This window comes from Gossypium raimondii, chromosome 8, assembly GCF_025698545.1.
Source record: "Gossypium raimondii isolate GPD5lz chromosome 8, ASM2569854v1, whole genome shotgun sequence".
NCBI classification, from domain to species: Eukaryota; Viridiplantae; Streptophyta; class Magnoliopsida; order Malvales; family Malvaceae; genus Gossypium; species Gossypium raimondii.
Window position 1 is genome coordinate 58,621,184 of NC_068572.1, and position 17,735 is coordinate 58,638,918.

At 31.7% G+C, this 17,735-nt stretch overlaps 2 protein-coding genes across 3 annotated transcripts; both read right to left on the reverse strand.

Moving 5' to 3' along the window:
- Nucleotides 1-364: 364 nt before the first annotated feature.
- Nucleotides 365-2,570, reverse strand: LOC105792562 (myb-related protein 2). The gene is made up of 7 exons (XM_012621185.2): nucleotides 2,445-2,570; nucleotides 2,140-2,346; nucleotides 1,969-2,045; nucleotides 1,681-1,738; nucleotides 1,506-1,590; nucleotides 1,367-1,436; nucleotides 365-1,267 (listed from the first exon to the last, which is right to left on the reverse strand). The coding sequence occupies exons 2-7, from the start codon at nucleotides 2,342-2,344 to the stop codon at nucleotides 626-628; spliced, it is 1,137 nt and encodes a 378-aa protein (XP_012476639.1). The 5' UTR covers nucleotides 2,345-2,346; nucleotides 2,445-2,570; the 3' UTR covers nucleotides 365-625.
- Nucleotides 2,571-8,719: 6,149 nt separating this feature from the next.
- On the reverse strand, nucleotides 8,720-12,811 carry LOC105792563 (probable serine/threonine-protein kinase At1g54610). 2 transcript variants are annotated; one of them, XM_012621188.2, is made up of 7 exons: nucleotides 12,021-12,811; nucleotides 11,270-11,554; nucleotides 10,847-11,164; nucleotides 10,284-10,511; nucleotides 10,073-10,173; nucleotides 9,431-9,545; nucleotides 8,720-9,207 (listed from the first exon to the last, which is right to left on the reverse strand). In XM_012621188.2, the coding sequence occupies exons 1-7, from the start codon at nucleotides 12,378-12,380 to the stop codon at nucleotides 8,866-8,868; spliced, it is 1,749 nt and encodes a 582-aa protein (XP_012476642.1). In that variant the 5' UTR covers nucleotides 12,381-12,811; the 3' UTR covers nucleotides 8,720-8,865. The 2 variants fall into 2 exon arrangements, with proteins under 2 accessions (XP_012476642.1, XP_012476641.1); XM_012621187.2 differs by having other exon boundaries at nucleotides 8,720-9,210.
- Between the last annotated feature and the right edge of the window lie 4,924 nt (nucleotides 12,812-17,735).

The following is a 17,735-nucleotide window of genomic DNA, read 5'->3' on the forward strand; positions in this document are numbered from 1 at the left end:
TTTTGAGAGAAGAGAGAGAGAGAGAGAATTGGAGTAAGGGGAGGGATGGTGGGAGAGAGGGACAGAATCATATTAGGGGAAAAGGGTTAGCAAAGGGACATTAGGGAAGAGGGTGAGGGGGATGGAAAATGGAAGTCTGTAACGAAAATGGTCCGTAACGGAAAATGGTTACTGGTGACTGTTTTGTTATTTTTTGAAAGTTGAGTGATTAAATTGAAACTTGAGTGACTGTTTTGTCAGCTACCAAAAGTTGAGTGACTGTTGGTGTAATTTACCCAAAAAAAGAATAGAAAAAATAAAAAATATTTTTAAACAATTTTTTTAACGAATATAACAATTTGGTGTAAAATAAATAATCGAAGAATAAACTAATTCATGGGTTAAATTTTTTTTTACTGTTAAAATCCATATTCTGATACAAATAAAATCGAAGTCTTTGAACACCTAACATTCAACCTATGTTTCCTTAATTTAATCATCTCTTGTCTTAAACAATACATGATGATAATAAATACATTAAACTTTTCTGTATTGTTTCTATTTGATCGGATATCCCGAAAGAACATCAATTTTCTTCACCGAAATCCGAGTTGTAATCGAAATGAGATGAGATTTATACCGATCTTCAGCTCCAACTGAGACCATTGAGATCAAACTGTTTGCAATGTTTTTCATCAACGTTTAAATCCAGCTTTGTTGCGAAGTAAGGTAATCTATTGACTGAATCCACCCTTTTGTTTCCTACATCTAAGAAACTATGTTCTTCATTTCTTGCCTGGGAAAAGCCTCCCCGTAATCCGACACTCATCGATAAATCGCTACAGTTTCTATCTGCGAAAAACATTCTTCTTTCGTCATCGTCATCGTTACCCATCGTTTTGTTTTCGGACGATTTCGTTTCAGTTTGATGGTGCATCAATGGATCTTTGTGAGTGTTATAAGTCCTTAAACACATTCCATTATTGTGTATTTCTTGATCTCTCTGTGACCCTTCACATGAAGTTAAACAACTATCCATGGAACAATCGTTGGGCGGATTCTGTTGTGTTTGTTGACAGCATAAACCTCGTAAATCTTTCAAATCCGGGAATGCCGAATTCAGGCATTGGTTTGATACTTTTGATACCAGTTCCGATAGCTGAAGTTTGGCCGCTTCGAGCCCCACCGTGCCTAAATTTTGTCTATGCAGAGTCTCTTGAGCTTTCTCTAGCACGGATTGTAAGTACTTCCCTTGCGCCTCGATACGAAGCTGTAAATGTCGCTGTACCTGCAGTCCGTAATGAACAATCAATACGGCACAACCGAAAACACATTTACGATCGTAATTTAAATCCCTATAGTTAGCTCTAATGTTGTTATTATGTACCTCGAGTTGCTCATGCAGCCTTCTCTGTACTTCGATTTGCATTTGCAGCGCTTCCCCTATTTGTATGCCCCTGGATTAATGAACATCAAAGTCAACATACGTACATACATACATACCAATGGGGGATTTATCAACTTACTTGTTTGCTTGAGGTCCAATACTTAAGCTATTCATCGGCGAGCCGTTCGCTTCAGACATTCTTTTGCCTGCCATTGCAACCGCACCTATATTGATTGAATCCAAATACAATCTTCAGATATGCATGTATGTAATTGAAAACTTGTCGGAAAATGAAATTAACACTGTGTTCTGACCTATTTTGGTACTGCCATTATTAGTTTGTCCATGGAGATTTTTACTAAGCCTGTATTTCTGCAGTAAAAAAAAGAAAGATGTGTCATAATCATCGAACATTCATATTTTCGATCTATGTCTGTAACTCACTATAAGCTTCGAAAACATAGAAAAGATGTGTATGATCGAGATATCAAACCGCCAACAGCCATATTTTCGGTCACGTCATTAATTAAGATAAATATCGACAGTGGAAAGAACCGAAACTGTAAAAATAAACAACCTATGCAAGATGTTTCATAAATTACCTGAAGATGACTTTTGAGATGGTATAAGGTAAGGCCCGGAATTCCCATTAATTTCATCACTGTTTTAGGTGTAGCCTCTACAACAAATATAGAACATAAGAAAATTATACAAGGCGGAGCTAAATTCTCGACCCGTAACGTATGCAATAGTTGAGACATTGGTGTACTTACTGTCGGCTCCTCCAAGCTGATTGACAGCTTCAATGAACCGCTCGTGAAGATCGGGTGTCCATTTCAGTCTCGGCTTGGCATCGGTCGAAAGCATGAGCCCGGAATCTCCATGGCCACCTTGCAAGAACAAATGCCTCTCGTTATGAACCGCCATTCTCGAACTAGAGTTAATGTTCTTCCCTTGATGTTGATGGTGGTGGTACATTTCTGGCCTCAAAAAAACAAACCAGTAAGTTCATGCTCCTGCTCATGTTCGGATACATGTCGAAAATACGTATTTATATCGGATATGTGTAAGTTATTACCTGATGATTGTTTGGCTTTGATGAAATTTTGATCTTTGCTAAACAAACTCTTCACCTTCCCTTATGGTCACTTGTTACAAGCGAAAGGTGAGACCCTCCAAGCATGGCTATATAAAGCAACATAAGGGAAGAAAGCATAGAATCTTGGGATTGACACTGATGGAACAACCTGACCCGATCCAATATTCACTCTCAGCTAAAAAAAATAAAATCGTGCCTCTACTTTTTTTCACTGTGAACCATCATCACATGGTAAAAATATTACAGAAACTTTTATATTAAGAGTTGATTGTAATTTACCTTATTCTACTAAAATAGGTAAATTGTCCGTGTACATTAGATTAAAAAATAAATTGATCATTCAGTTAAAAACAGGTATTTATACATCATCATGAGTTACATGTGACATGTGACATGTGACATGCCACATGTCACTATTTTATTATTTTGTTAGTCATACCAGTTTTTAATAATAGAAATAGATGAAGTTTTAACAAAAAAAAGATTAATTTCCTCTTTGATCTGTATATGAATTAATTTATTCATTTTTTAGCAAGAGGAACAAAATGTAATCGTATTACAAAGAACTCCATTCAAATTTACTACACTACTACCCATTCCTAATTATAACAACTGCTTTACTGTTGAATTTAAAAAATAATATTCGTTACATCTGCAACTACAATAAATATGATCTAAAACCGGACCATGAAGAGAAGTACATTTTTTTCTTGAAAATAAATTATTAATTTTAGTAGTAGTACTACAATTAGCTTGCATTAGGTACTGGAATTGATGCAAATATTTTATTTTTTTAATTATTTTTTGGTATGTGAGAATTAATATTCGTCCCTACTGGCAAAAGCCAAGAATCTTATTCCAAGGGATTTAATAAAGTTTGGAAGGAATTTTCTGACTTGGGTTAAAGGAATCCACTATCTATCTTTGTTCTTGAGAGACATTCAAAATAAAAGAGCTCCCATGCTCTCTCAACTTAAACCAAGATTCTTACAACTTTTATGCCTTTGTTCCTTCACCTTGTTGTTTCAACTTGTTTGATATCCAACCTTAGGTTTCTTTTAAAATTCGAAAATTTAACAAATTTAAAGTTCAAATTTCAATATTTACAATTCTATATTTTGATAATATCGAGGATGATTCTTTTGACTGGGGCACTTATAATTAGCTTTGGGGTTTTGTTAAATTTAAGAAAAAAATATAGACAGATGAAAATGGAGAAGGGAAAGATGCTCTCTTAGAGATTGTTTGGAAGCAAGGAATAGAACAAAGAATTCATTCCATTTTGTCTCCTTCAATAAGTTTGGTACTTATTCAGGGCCTTTATAGTATTTGTTTGCAAAGAAGCAAAAAAAAAAAAAAAAACCTAAACCATAAGCATCTTTCATGTTAAAAATTCTCGAGTTCGATTCTTAATAATTATTTTTTTAATCGTGCAATTCCGTTAATCATTCATTTGTTTTACTAGTGAGATGAATCTCAATGATGGATCCAAAGATTAAGTTTTGAGGGTGTCTAATATAAAATTTTCAAAATTATAAGAATTTAATGAAAATATTTTTAAAAAATTGGGGTCTAATTAAAATATTTAATTTTTTTTTTGAGATTAATGAAAATTTTGAGGAACTTCTAGATGATATGTTGTGTGTATATATATAATTAGAGATCATTGATTTAACACAGAAACTAAAATATGAGAGTGGTTGGCAACTTGAGCTTGACCTTGCTGCCTTTTTTTGTGTGAGAAATAATATTCTCTTGTATGAATCTCTAACTGTTGTTGATCTCTTTCTCTGTTTGATTACTTTTTTTTTATCTTAATTAAGTTAATGGAAAAGGTTTCTTAAACAGAAATGTCAGCTTAAATCAGTGTTAAATATCCATGAATAAACACATGCAATTTCAACTTTATTTCCCTGCATGAATCCACCGTCTGCACGTCCAAAACATGGGGCTTCTTATATATACACACAAAATTTAATCAATTTGCATGCAAATTTAATATTTTCGAGTTAGAATAAAAAAAATCACTTGTTAATATTTTTCGTATAGTGTTGTGTTAGCTATCTTTTCACCTTCTTATTCTTGAATTCACATGTACAATGTATTAATTATGTCATTTTAAGTTTTAGTTTAATGTATTGTAATAACGAGGATAACATAAGTTTAAACGTGCTTAATCGTGTATTTCTCTTTGATTTAAGAGTTTGAGAGGATTATAAGTAAAACGATTAATTATGTCATTTGAGTTTCAGTTTAATCTATTGTAATAACCAGGAGAACATAAGTTCAAACGTGCTTAATCATGTATTTTTTTCAATTTAAGAGTTTGAGAGGATTTTAAACAAAAATAGACAATGCATTAAAAAATACGAGGGGACGTGGTGATTTTATTTTATTTTTAGTTTAGAATATATTTGGGAAAATTAAAATAAATCTGGAGACAACTCATGTATGATTTACGTAATATAGGGTCAAATTAAGACCATCAAAATCTCAGAGTCTAAGCCTTCACCGATAAACTCAAAGTCTCGCTGGTAAAATATGTTGAAAATTAAATATAATAATAAGATTTTTGCTATTAACTTTTTTATACAATTCCTACTACCATCACCTATAATGCTTAAACATTTAAAATGAAGTATAATATGTGCTTAAACACATTTAAACCTAAATAATTCTTGATTATGCTTATATCGCCGTTAGCATATAATTTGAACATGAAATATTTAAAAAATAGATTAAAATTTCTGAGTTATGATTCTCTAACACAAGTTTGGTCCTATCATCTAAATCATAATCACGAATATATTGTGAATCATATCACATTTATGGTGATAAAAAAAAGTTATCTCGATCATTAAATTAAACATTTAAAGGGGGAAAAAATGGATTTGGTTATCAAAAACCATTGTTGGTGGCATAGTGTAAGTTGCAATGTGTCAAGTGCAAGTTCAATATGCTTATGCTATAATAGCTAGCATTTGCAGTGAGTGATCCAATCATGGCGATAACCTGGAATTATACTATTATGCCTAATTAAAATAAACCCTAAATTATTAAATAAATAAAATAGAATAATATCTACAGCTAATACAGAATAAATTCGTAATATTAAGTTATCAACAACATATCCGCCATATCATGTAAGAACCAACACAATAGATTAATAATTATATATATTTCGAGGAGTTATTTATAATTTTCCATAGTTAAATATTTATGGAAAAATATTTTTATAAAAAAATTTGATTTAAAGATGAAATGAAGATTTAATTAGTTGAATTGGTAATTTTTTTTTAAACAATATGATATTTTGGGTTTGAATTAGAGTTGTTCATAGACTAAGCCGGGTCAAGTAAAAATTTAGGTTCGTTTTTTAGGCCCCGAAAAATGAGTTTAAATTTTTGGCCTGGTTAAAACTTGAGCCCGACCCGACTCACTTGTATTAAAAATTTTCATATAAAAATAAATTTAAAAATTATAATAAATCAAATATACTAAAAATATTAAAATAAATGTTTCCCAACAAATGAAAAAAAATACTTTAATAAAACTAAGATAAGTGCAATTTAGCAAGCAAATACCTCTACAATAATAGTGAAATTAATAATAAAATAAAAGTTATACAATATCCAAATAATAACAACGAAATAGTAATAATATAATAGCGAAACAATAAAAAAAACAGCAATAATTTGTTACTTTTTCAAATTCAGGCCGAGCCTACATAAAAAAAAAGCTTACATGAGGCTCAACCCATTTAAAAATTAAATTTTTTTTGTCCAAGCCCATTTTTTGAGCTTATGTTTTTTACTAAATCCTCCAAACTTTTAAGCTAAGACCCGACCCATAAACAAGTCTAGTTTGAATCTTATTAAGTGCAATTTCTAGATTTCATATTATTTAAAATGATAAAAATATCTTCACATATTTTATTAAAAAATTATTTTTAATAATTAATCAACTAAATTAGAATCTGATTGAATGATAACACAAACTCAATAAACTTTTTAAATGTAATACAGATATATGATATGATGATGTCCGAAGACATGATTAGCCTATTGTTAGTTAAAGTGGCGACTTGCGATATATGGGACTTTTAGTCCCGTGTATATTATAGATGGGTTTTGTTTAATTTCTCGTGCGTTATATATTTTTAATTTTATATTGTTTATATATATATAAAATATTCCAAAAAAATAAACAAACTCAATAATATAAGCAAATTAAAATCAAAATCAATTGATTGAGAAATGTGAAGGTAAAGAATATTTTATGCAGTTTGAGAGAATCTATTTCGAGGTCTTTGAACAAGTTATTAAAGCAGATGTTGACTGCCTTTCCATGACCCTCAAAAAACGGTTGGTACAATATTTAGAATTTATTTTAACTTTTAAATAATATGCTCGAATTTATGTTCTTCTACGTCGACAATAATATTAATATCGACCGAGTTAAGACTCAACCGACAGCGTATAAATTTTTAAGTAAATGTTATAAGATAAAGATAACAATCATAATATCTGTTTTTGATATTTAAATGATTTAATAAAGAGAGAGTGGGGAACATGGATTGTTAATTTGTTCTTCCTTGTACTTTCATTTCCCTCTTTTCATAGATTCTGTGTTTAAAATTTTCCAATCATAAGCAATACGCGTGTAATAATCTTACTGGTACACCATTTGCTGAAATATAGAAAGTGAGAAATGACCGCGGAATGTTGAGAAATATTATTTTGTTGAAAATAATAATAAAAATTTTAAATACGATCATGAAACGAATAACATAAATAAAAGCTATAAAATGTTGAACTCAAAATAAAGCCAATGAGTAATATTCTCTTTTTCTTTTTTATTTTATTTTATTAAAGAAAATGAGTAATATTCTCAAAGTGAAGCATTTTTTGGTTATTCTTCTCAACCCAAAGCCACCAAAAATGGGTTCTCCCACTTCGGTGCTTCTCAACATTGATGATTAATGAGGAATTTATATATCTTTGCTAGATCATATTAATTAAATTACATCTAATATCAAGAATATGATTCCATGCAACTGCAAGGGGTTCAACTTAATTAAAACTTTGAAGCCATGAGACTGACATTATACTCCCGCCGCCATCTCTATATATGTTCCATAACAAATTACAAATATTAAATTTTGAATATATTATGGATTTTGTTTGATAAATCATAATATTAAATATAAAATTAAGTAGTAAATATAATGAAGATTATTTCTTAGAAAATTTTCATAGAGAGGGTAACCTTAACAGTAAGAATTATGATCGAAGAAGAAATGAGTAGAAAATAGGTCAAGTCTAACGTAGAGTTGTCCATGGATTAGGTTTGTTGCAACACATTAGTAAATTTCAAATCAAAACGAAAAATACATTATAACTTGGGTCCGAATATAAATAAAACTGACTGTCTATTTTGATGCATATATTCTATGCCAATTTGATTTGTTGGGGCAAAGTTGTTGTCTAGGCTTCAATGGTCCAACTGCATCTTCTTTAATTTTGTTTTTGCTTTTTCTTTTGGGTCCGATTCTAATGTTCCCATCCATCAATTTAAAGAGATTTGCTCTAAAAGGTTTCAATCCCATATTTATATCACTTAGCAAATAAACACAATAACTTGAAAATATTGTTTCTGTTTATCATCTCAATTCCATTATTCTTTCACGTGAATATGTGATTATATTAAACACAATATAAATGTTTCAAAATTTTATATAATATGAATTATCACGAAATATCTTGTTGATTATGATAATATGATACACATTGATACATAAATTAACATATATACATACATGTATAGATATAGATGTTTTCATTTGTGTTTAGTAGTATATGCCAAGAATATTCATTGAGGAATCTCAAAATTACAAAGGACCACCATATCATGGATATATTAGAATATGATTTTTTCTTTTTTGTAAATTTTGTCTTGGAGGAATTTTAAGTTACAAAAGTCTATTCCATTGTATTTTAGTCAAATTTTGAATAAATAAAAATATCTGACTATTTTTTCAATGTAATATACATTCGATAAAAATTATTTCTCAATTTATGATAAAATATTTGAACCAATTTGAAACTTGTAATATATATTCTTATTATATGTTCTTCAGTCCAGTCTCCATTAATCTAAACAGTGTACAATTTGGAACATAACATTTTACGAACTGAGAAATGAACGTTCCAACAAATTACATAGCTCCTTTGGGGTTAAAATTTAAAAGAAAATTGGTAAAGGTATATGTATATATACATATAATATATTATAATATGTGTGTGTATACATATATATAGGACTGCATTTTTAATAAAACAATACAAGCTACTATGACAAAAACAAACAAAAACCTGTTGTATTTACCTGCATTGCAAGTTTAAAGTATGCTTTTCTTTCCTTTAACCCTAGTGTTGTCACCATCGTCGTTTTGGGATCTTGCTGGAGGCTTAGATCGTTCGTGTGAACTGCCGCCTACAACATGCTTCTTTCGACTTGGAGCACCTGTTTTGGAAGACTCAACTAATGGACCTGACCGAGTTTGAAATGGTTCTTTCGGATAAGGGAATGATGTAGAGCTGAAGGCGATATCGGGAGGAACAAGTGCAGGATCAATGCGATGCGATGCTCCTAATGGAATGCCAACTGCTGCATCCTGGTGTGGAGGGGGGAACTTTTCGCTTTTGCTTTTTGCATTGGCGTGTGATATTAAGCGCCTTCTCTGCTTCACAAGGAAACCGAAATTAGTTATAAAATATCAGAAAATTTTAACATTTACTCTAGAGGCAGATAGACTAGTCGAGGCAGCTTATTAAATAATACTTGATAAGCTGACAAAAATTTTAGCAGAACTTTTACTTGACAGTATATCTTACTAGGAAGAGATAAAAACAAACTTTCAATGCTGGATCTCAATACAAGTAATAGCTCATTATCCGACTTACATCAAGATTAGACTGAAGCTCGGCATTGGCTTCTGGAGCAGGAACTGCCCTTGCTCGATTGCGTGTCCTTGTCTTCCTCGTACCATCACCCTGGGCTTTACCAGCAGCTCTGAGTCTGCAAATTTATATGTCATTGTTGATTATGTATGAATGAAGCATATACAGGAGATATAAATGACTTGATGCTTTCAAATGAATATTTGCCTTTGCATGTGTGATCGAGAACAAGACAGAAGCATAAGCTTTAATGATTGTAACAAAATATGTATGTTAAAGTAAATAACTATTGGTAGAAAACAAATTACCACATTGAATAATTCTAAACCATTGCACATTTACACTAATGTATCTAACCAACCAGCAAAATTCAAAGTTCCTCGAGTCATAACAAGTTTTGTCATCTACATTTAGCGAAGAATCACTTAAGACATTGCACCTAAGATCCAGAAAGACCTAAATCTCCATATATGAGAATGCAAACCACGTTAGCTTATACATAGATGAGTGTATGTTGATCAGGGGTTTCCAATAGAGCATGCATGAAAGTCTATCAAGCTAAAAAAATTCTCAAAACCTTAATCAGCTGGCATTTTCTCGTAAAATGGCCAATTATTAAATTCAACATAAAGCAAAAGAATTGACCTCCGAGCTTCATCATCTCTTCGTTTTGCATCTATCTCTTTACTGGGTGGATATTTCGGAAGGCTAGAAGGTTCGCAAGCATAAGGTTCTGTTGTGAAGAACTGCCGAGGAGAATAAAATGGTGAAAAAGAGAATTTTCCAAAGGGTATATTCTAAATAAACCAATCATTACAGAAAATCAGACAGTGTTCACTGAAATCAAAGGACTCACTTCACTTCTTAATGCAGCAGTGGCAGTCAAACGTTCTGCAGGATCAATTGCGAGCAAAGTATCGATAAGGAATAGTGATGATGGTGGGAAATCTTTGAATGTCTCCTTTATGCATCGTTTATAAGGCTCTCGAGGTTTAAATATGGTTGCATTCGGCAACTTATACTTCTTCCAGTATTCGTCTGATGGTGAACCACATAACTTGTAAATTTTATGTAATTGTTCTACCTAATTGATAAAAGAAAAAAGAAACAGTTAGTGGAAATAAAGTGGGAGTACAACTAAATCGAATGTCAACTTCAATGCTCAACATGCAACTAAAAAAGCAAAGAGTGAAAAGATTCCAAGATATGGTATTGTAATTTAATGGTTGCAAGATGTTATCCTTGAGTCTCTATGCATTATGCAATAAACATGGAACGAATAAATTAAGTTAAACAAGCAAGTAAGAACCAAAGAACGTCATAAATGAGCAGAGAGGCCGGAATACCTTCCAGCTAAAATCTTGCACACTTATACAGACAATAATCCTGAACAAACAACAAAATGAAGTGAAATCCTACCTCGGTTCGACCTGGCATAACGGGCCTCCCAGCAAAGAGCTCAGCTAAAATGCATCCCGCACTCCAGAGGTCCACACCAACACCATAATCTGTAGCCCCAAGAAGAAGCTCAGGGGCACGATACCACAAAGTAACCACCCGACTAGTCATTAGATGCTTGCGGTTAGGATCAAAGAATGTAGCCAGTCCGAAATCGGCAATCTTAAGTAGACCTTCATCATCAATAAGAAGATTCGACCCCTTAATATCACGGTGAAGCACTCCCCGGTTGTGACAGTGCTCAAGGCCAGAGAGTAGTTGATGTATATAACATTTAACCTACAACCGTACCATAAAGTTTAATCAAACTTCGTGACTCACTCAGCAACAATGTAAATTATGGGTATTACTACTAATTAAATAGCATGGCAGGTTGAGGCTAACCTGTGGCTCCGTAAACTTTACTATCGGGCTTGCCACAAGCCCAGCCAAATCATGCTCCATGTATTGAAATACCAAGTACAAACTACATGACATCCTCGAAGTAACTAAACCTTCCAATTTTACAACATTGGGATGATCCAACCTCCGCAATATGAGAATCTCTCTAGCCATGAATTTCACACTCTCGGGTTCCAGATTATCAAACCGGACCTTCTTTAGTGCAACTATATTATTTGTCACCATATCTTTAGCTTTATACACATTGCTATATGTTCCTGAGCCAATCTATCATTAGTAAGGAAAGGTAAGTATAGGAATCAAAACACCTACAAATCAAGAACAAGGACAAGACCAAGAATCGAACTGCATCCAAGATACTGTAACTAAGGCAGCTGCGACAAAATCAACCATCAATATGCTATAAATCAAACAAAGAACACAAGTGAAATGGCACAAACCAGTTAAATTCACAAACATTTCAAACAAACTACATTTTTTTACACCATCATTCAATAAGGATAACATCGAACAGATGAAAAACAGCCCACCTAATCAAAACAGCAACTTCAAAAGTATCGACAAATCGAGAACATGAGCAAGAATCGAACAGCATCCAAGATAATGTAACCAAAGGCAGCCACGAAAATTAGACCATCACAAACAAAGAACACAACTAAAACTAGTTAAACTCACTAACATTTCAAAACAAACAACATATTTGACATCATCATTGAACAAGGATAAGTCCCACCTTATCAATTTTCTCAAATGTGTCAGCCCTTCGAGGAATCCATCCATTAAGCGCCTCCCCACAGGCATCGGAAAGCCACGAAGGCCATCCAGCAGCCACTTGCTCTCCACGCAAATGCTTTGGAAGGTTACTAAGCCTTGGATTTGGCTTTGATTTTCTCCTTTCCCCCCTTTGTTTTGTTTTACCATCAGCTTTTTCCTCCTCCTGGGTACCCTCATTTTCAACCTCTACAACATTAGCATCAGTGTTTGGAACTGTAACATTATCTGCTCTCCTATCGTATTCAAAGCTACCATTTTTACTCTCTCTGGATTCCGAAACAATCCCTGAAGATACCTCTCTTCCCAAAACACACCCCATTTCTTAAACCTAAACCTCATTTCTCAGCATATCCTAATCTGGGTCTTGCTCTAAATCAACAAATAATTAGCTACAACAAATCAAGCAATTTTAATAAAGCATGATGATCAAGTTACATCAAATTACCAAATACAAAACTTTAACTAATAATTCGAACTCTAAGATAAAGCTAGAATTCACTAAGCAAAGAAAACTATAAAAACCTTTCCCTTTTTACTGTGAATTTGGGAGCTTCCAAGGTTCAGCAAAAAGTGGGAAAAAATGATCTTGAAGTCAAATAAAAGAATATCTGAAAGTATTAAAAATAGAAGAATAGAGGGATTTTAGAGAGAGAAAGTAGGGGAGAGTTTGATAAAAGATGAGTTTTAGAGAGAGAGTGCTGAAATCTGAGAGAGGGAAAAAGAAGAAGAAATAAAAAGATATCTGGCTTCTTCAACTGTTACTTTTTCTATTCGTGAAACTAAAAGGTTTATGGTGTCATTGTTTTCTTCTGGTCTAATTTTGTTTTAAGTCCCTGTACTCTTAGCTCATTTAGAATTTGATCTCTTTACTTTTAATTTTAACAACTTCGTCTATTAGGTTAAACTGAATTATGTGATTTTATTTTTTTAAAATACTCTCTTATCTAATTTAAAGCTAAATAGTATCGACTTTTAATCTAGTTCTATAATACCGAAAAGCCTTACGACCCCAAATTTAGAATCGAAAACTTTACAACTCAAAATTAATTTTTTTATTTGCTTATTTGGCTTTCCACATGTGCAATATTAGTCACGTGAGCAATTTTTATTTAAAACATCATACAATCTAATTTAACAAAAGTCCTTTCAATTATTAAATTAAAAGAGTAAAGGATTAAATTTAAGAGATTGAAAGTAAAGGATTGGGTTATAAAATTGGCAGAGTATAGGGACTGAAACAGAGTTAAATGTTTTGGATACTATTAATATATAAAACTAACAGTGAACGATCATTGAAGTACGAAAAAAATGTGGTTAAACTAATAAAGAGGTAAAACTACCACAAAACCTTTCTAATATACATTTTTTTATCGAAAATTTGATGAATTAGTTCTTGTACATTACATGAGTGAGCAAAATAATCCTTTAAATGTTTGTTTTGGAGTTTATATATAAGATGTAATAATAAATTCAATTTTCAACCTTTACATTTATTCAATTTGACCTCTACTCTTTTATTGGAAGTAAATTAGAAATTTTTAAACTAATAAGGCTAAAGAGTAAAAAGCGTTAGTAACAAATTGAAAACACCATTAAATCATTTTAAATTTTAAAATTATTAAAATAATCATAAAATTATAAAAAAGTTATAATTTTTTAAAATTATAAACTTTTATTAAAAATAATAATTTTTATTAGATTTTAATAGATAAATATTGTTTTTAATAAAAATTATAATCTTAAAATTTTTATAACTTTTTTTATAAATTTAGTTTATAATAATATTTAAAATTTAAAAGGAATTAAATTTTTTAAATTTGTTACTAAGACCTTTTTGACCCTTTAGCTTTATAACTTTTAAAATTTTCTAATTTACCTCCAACAAAAGAGTATGGGTCAAATGGAATAAATATGTAAAAGTTGAGGCTAAATTAGTTATTAAACCTTATATATCAAGATGCCATTGTGTCGAGATATCTTATCTCTTTCTCCGGGAAAATAGATATTACCCGAAAAAATTTTCAGTTCAATCTTTTTTTTTCTTTCCACTCGGACCAATCCTCCCACTTGACTTCTTGTATTTAAAGTGATTTGGGTATCTACTCCAATGATACTATTGTTCCGTACCATTATGGAAGAAGATTCAGATAAAATATGCACTTCCTCGAGAATGAAAAAAAATTGATATACTTTCATTTGGTATTTTGGCTTAACATTTTTGACTCATCGATACTGAATCACATCCTCCCTTTTGATGATTGAATGCGCCCCTAGAGTCCCATATTTAATAATTCCTGAACTCTTTCTTCTATATCGAGGATCGTAAAAAAAAAAAGAATACTTTTTCTATGAAAAATACCATTTATGGGTATTTCCATTGAGATACCGGAATAGGAATGCATCATTAGTTCTTTCTCTTGGTCTTGAATCAATTGAAATGGAAAAATAAATCTATTTCTTCGTCTCTTTGCCAATAAATCAGCATTCTCGTGAAGGATAGCAGAATATATGAAATCACAATGCCCAATACCTATTATTCGATTCAATTCTGAATAATCGTAAATTCTATCTTCTTTTTTATCCGAAAAATTCGAACTAAATAAGTTGTGTCTCACTTAATCATTATTCACTGAGAATCTAGAAATATATCTTCGTTCGACAGAAAGATAATGAATGTTTATTTGATCTTGATCCTTGTGGAGCGAAAAAGGAACTACACTGAATTTGTACCAACCCTCTGATAATACCCACAAATGGCTTGTTTTTGGTAAGAGATGGACATTACTATATGTAAATTCGGGGGAATGGTACACATCGGTACTCTAGTGCATTTCCCCCTCTAAGTCAAAGTAAATATGTTTTCGAACCCTCTCTTTCAAATTTAAAGTGTATGTTCCCGCGCGAATCTCAGCAATCACTTATTCTGATTCTACATATTGATCGTTTTGAACTAAAAGAAAACTTTTTGGTGGAATAGTCACCTTATGTATAATATATTCACTCTCAATAATTACATACAAGTCCAGATAACATAAAAAAGTGGGATGCCCGTGACGTGTGCGTGTAGGATGAACCAAATCCTCATTGAATTTGACTTTTCCATTAAAAGGGGCTCATACATGTTCTGCAGTATCCCCTATAAATACTCTGCCGGTATGAAAAGTTATTAATGTTAGTTGCGTTTCTGGTTCTCCAATGGATTGCCTCGCAATAATACCTATAACTTCTCCCAATTCAACCAGGTCACCATTGTAACATCCACGTTTTAACTCGGGGTTAGGTACAGTGATGGATCGAGTCAAGAATTAGTATAATTTTTTTTAAAATATAATAAATAGGAATTTTGAGTATTAAATTAGGAAGTATATAGATCCAATAAAAAAAAGAATACTCTTTAGATAGGAAATTTTAAAATAGATACATTGATTTAGTTAAAAGAATAAAGAAATTGTTGTGGCCAAAGTAGGAAAAATATTAAGTTAGGAGACATATAATAGTAGAGGAAAGGAATGAAGGATTAAAAAGAAATTTAACCAAAGTGTTGTATGAGTCATACTAGGAAATATGAAACATGAGGAAGGACAAAGTGGTAATTAGCCAAGTGGATATTTATTAAGTGTAATAATGATGGGTAAAAATAAAAAGATGGATGGCTTAAGGACTTAGTAGCAATTTGACCATTTTAATTAAAAATGTGAGATATTTTAGTGGAATGGTGTAGAAAAGTGGAGAAAAGATGAAGAACTGCCCTTAGTCATCTCCCCTCAACTTCCATCCAACTTTTCTTTTAATTCCCTACATGTCCTACCATCATCTAAGCTTCAAACTTTCATTTTTCTTTGAAATTTTCTTAGTAAAAATCAAAGGGCTAAGGTAAGAAATGATGAAATTATCATACCATAAATGTTTATTTTTATTAAATAGTATAGAAAAGTCACTTGATTGTTTTTTTTAACATATAAATGTTATATGTTTTATATGAAATTGAAGAGAAAGAAAATAAAGGAGAGGACCTAATTGAAGAAAAAGTGAAAGAGAAGGCTAAGGAGTGAAGGCGAAGAAAATACATCATCTCAACCTTTTTTTGTAAGTACTACAAGATTTTTAAATTATTTTATTTAAATACTTGTATTGTAGTATGAAATTACTTAGAATAGAAATGTAAAATATATATTTAAATTTGTAAAAAAATATTAGATTATGAAATTATGAAATTTGTAAAGAAAATTATAGGTGGAGAATATGAAATGGTATATTGTTTGAACACTGAGTAATGATGTTGTGGTAAAAGTATATGTGTGAAAAAATTGTGATATTTGTGATTTGTGAAATGGGGACTAAATTGTAAAAGATGGAGAAATGAGAATTTTTTTTGAAATATTTATGTAAAGTATTTAAATATATGAAATTCGGCTTTAATGCCCAAGTAGACGGAATTTAGAACTACTAGGATATCAGTGGCATGCCATTAAGGGATCTTAGCGAGCTCTCTAATTATTAGCACATTAAGGCTCTCCGTTTAGCACATTCGTGCTCTCTGTATAGCACTTTAGTGCTCTCTGTTCAATAATGCATAATAATGCACCTCTGTATTTGTTCCGTATATCCGGTGTATTCTATAAAGTCTACTTTGGGCTAAGAATATGAGTTGTGAACAAAAAGTGAATCACCAATGTGTTAAGGTAAGTTTGATAACTTAAGTTAATTTTTTATTAAAGTAAGACATAGCTGAAGAAACTTATATGTGTGTAAATATGTATTAATTGAATAAGTTTAAAATATTTTTTTATGATTCATTTACCTATTTATTCCTGTAGTGCTTACTAAGCCTTCACCGGCTTAACGCGTTTATTTTTAACGCGTAGGTACAGTTAGACTCGAAGAGGTAGAATCGGGTTAGGAGATCTCTCATCTCATCACATCCTCAAGAGCTTCAAGAGTAGGTACCATATTTTGAATTAAATGGCATGTATATATATAGACCAAATGTGTTTCCATGTGTTAGGGACTCAAATGCAAACTCTTGAAATTTTATCTATTTTGGGTTACTTGAAGTATTTTGGTCTATATGAAATGAATTAGTGAAACTATAAGTATGTTTGCAAATGTGGTTTGGTAAGTTAAAAAATACTATGTATAAATGTTTAAATTAAACAGTATTTAGCTAAAATCATTTTGGCACCAAATGTAATAGTCTTATACCGGGTCCGTACGATTGGACCGGGTATAGAGTTGTTACAACCATGAGTGGGGCTCCGACCATAACATAATCGACAAATCCAAGACGTACTCCTACAAGTAAAGGGAGTTCGAATAGATATTGGTTGTGTTCGAAACGCTCTGAATCGATCGACAAGCCCAAGCCCAATATCTTGATTTCGAATGGCAATGCACCGGGGACCCATATATATATCGTCCGCTAATACACGACCAATCAATGTTTGGATAAAAATTCTTTCCGAAAGTGTCCTCTTTTGATGACTCATAGAAATCCCTCGGGTGGTGCCACAATTTGTTCTACGTACAACAATGTGTTGAACTACTTCTACAAGTCTACGCGTAAGATATCCAACATTTGATGTTCGTACGGCGGTATCCACAACCCTTTTTGGGCTCTGTAGCAAGAAATGATATATTCTGTTAAAGACAATCATTCGCGTAAATTGCTTTGAAT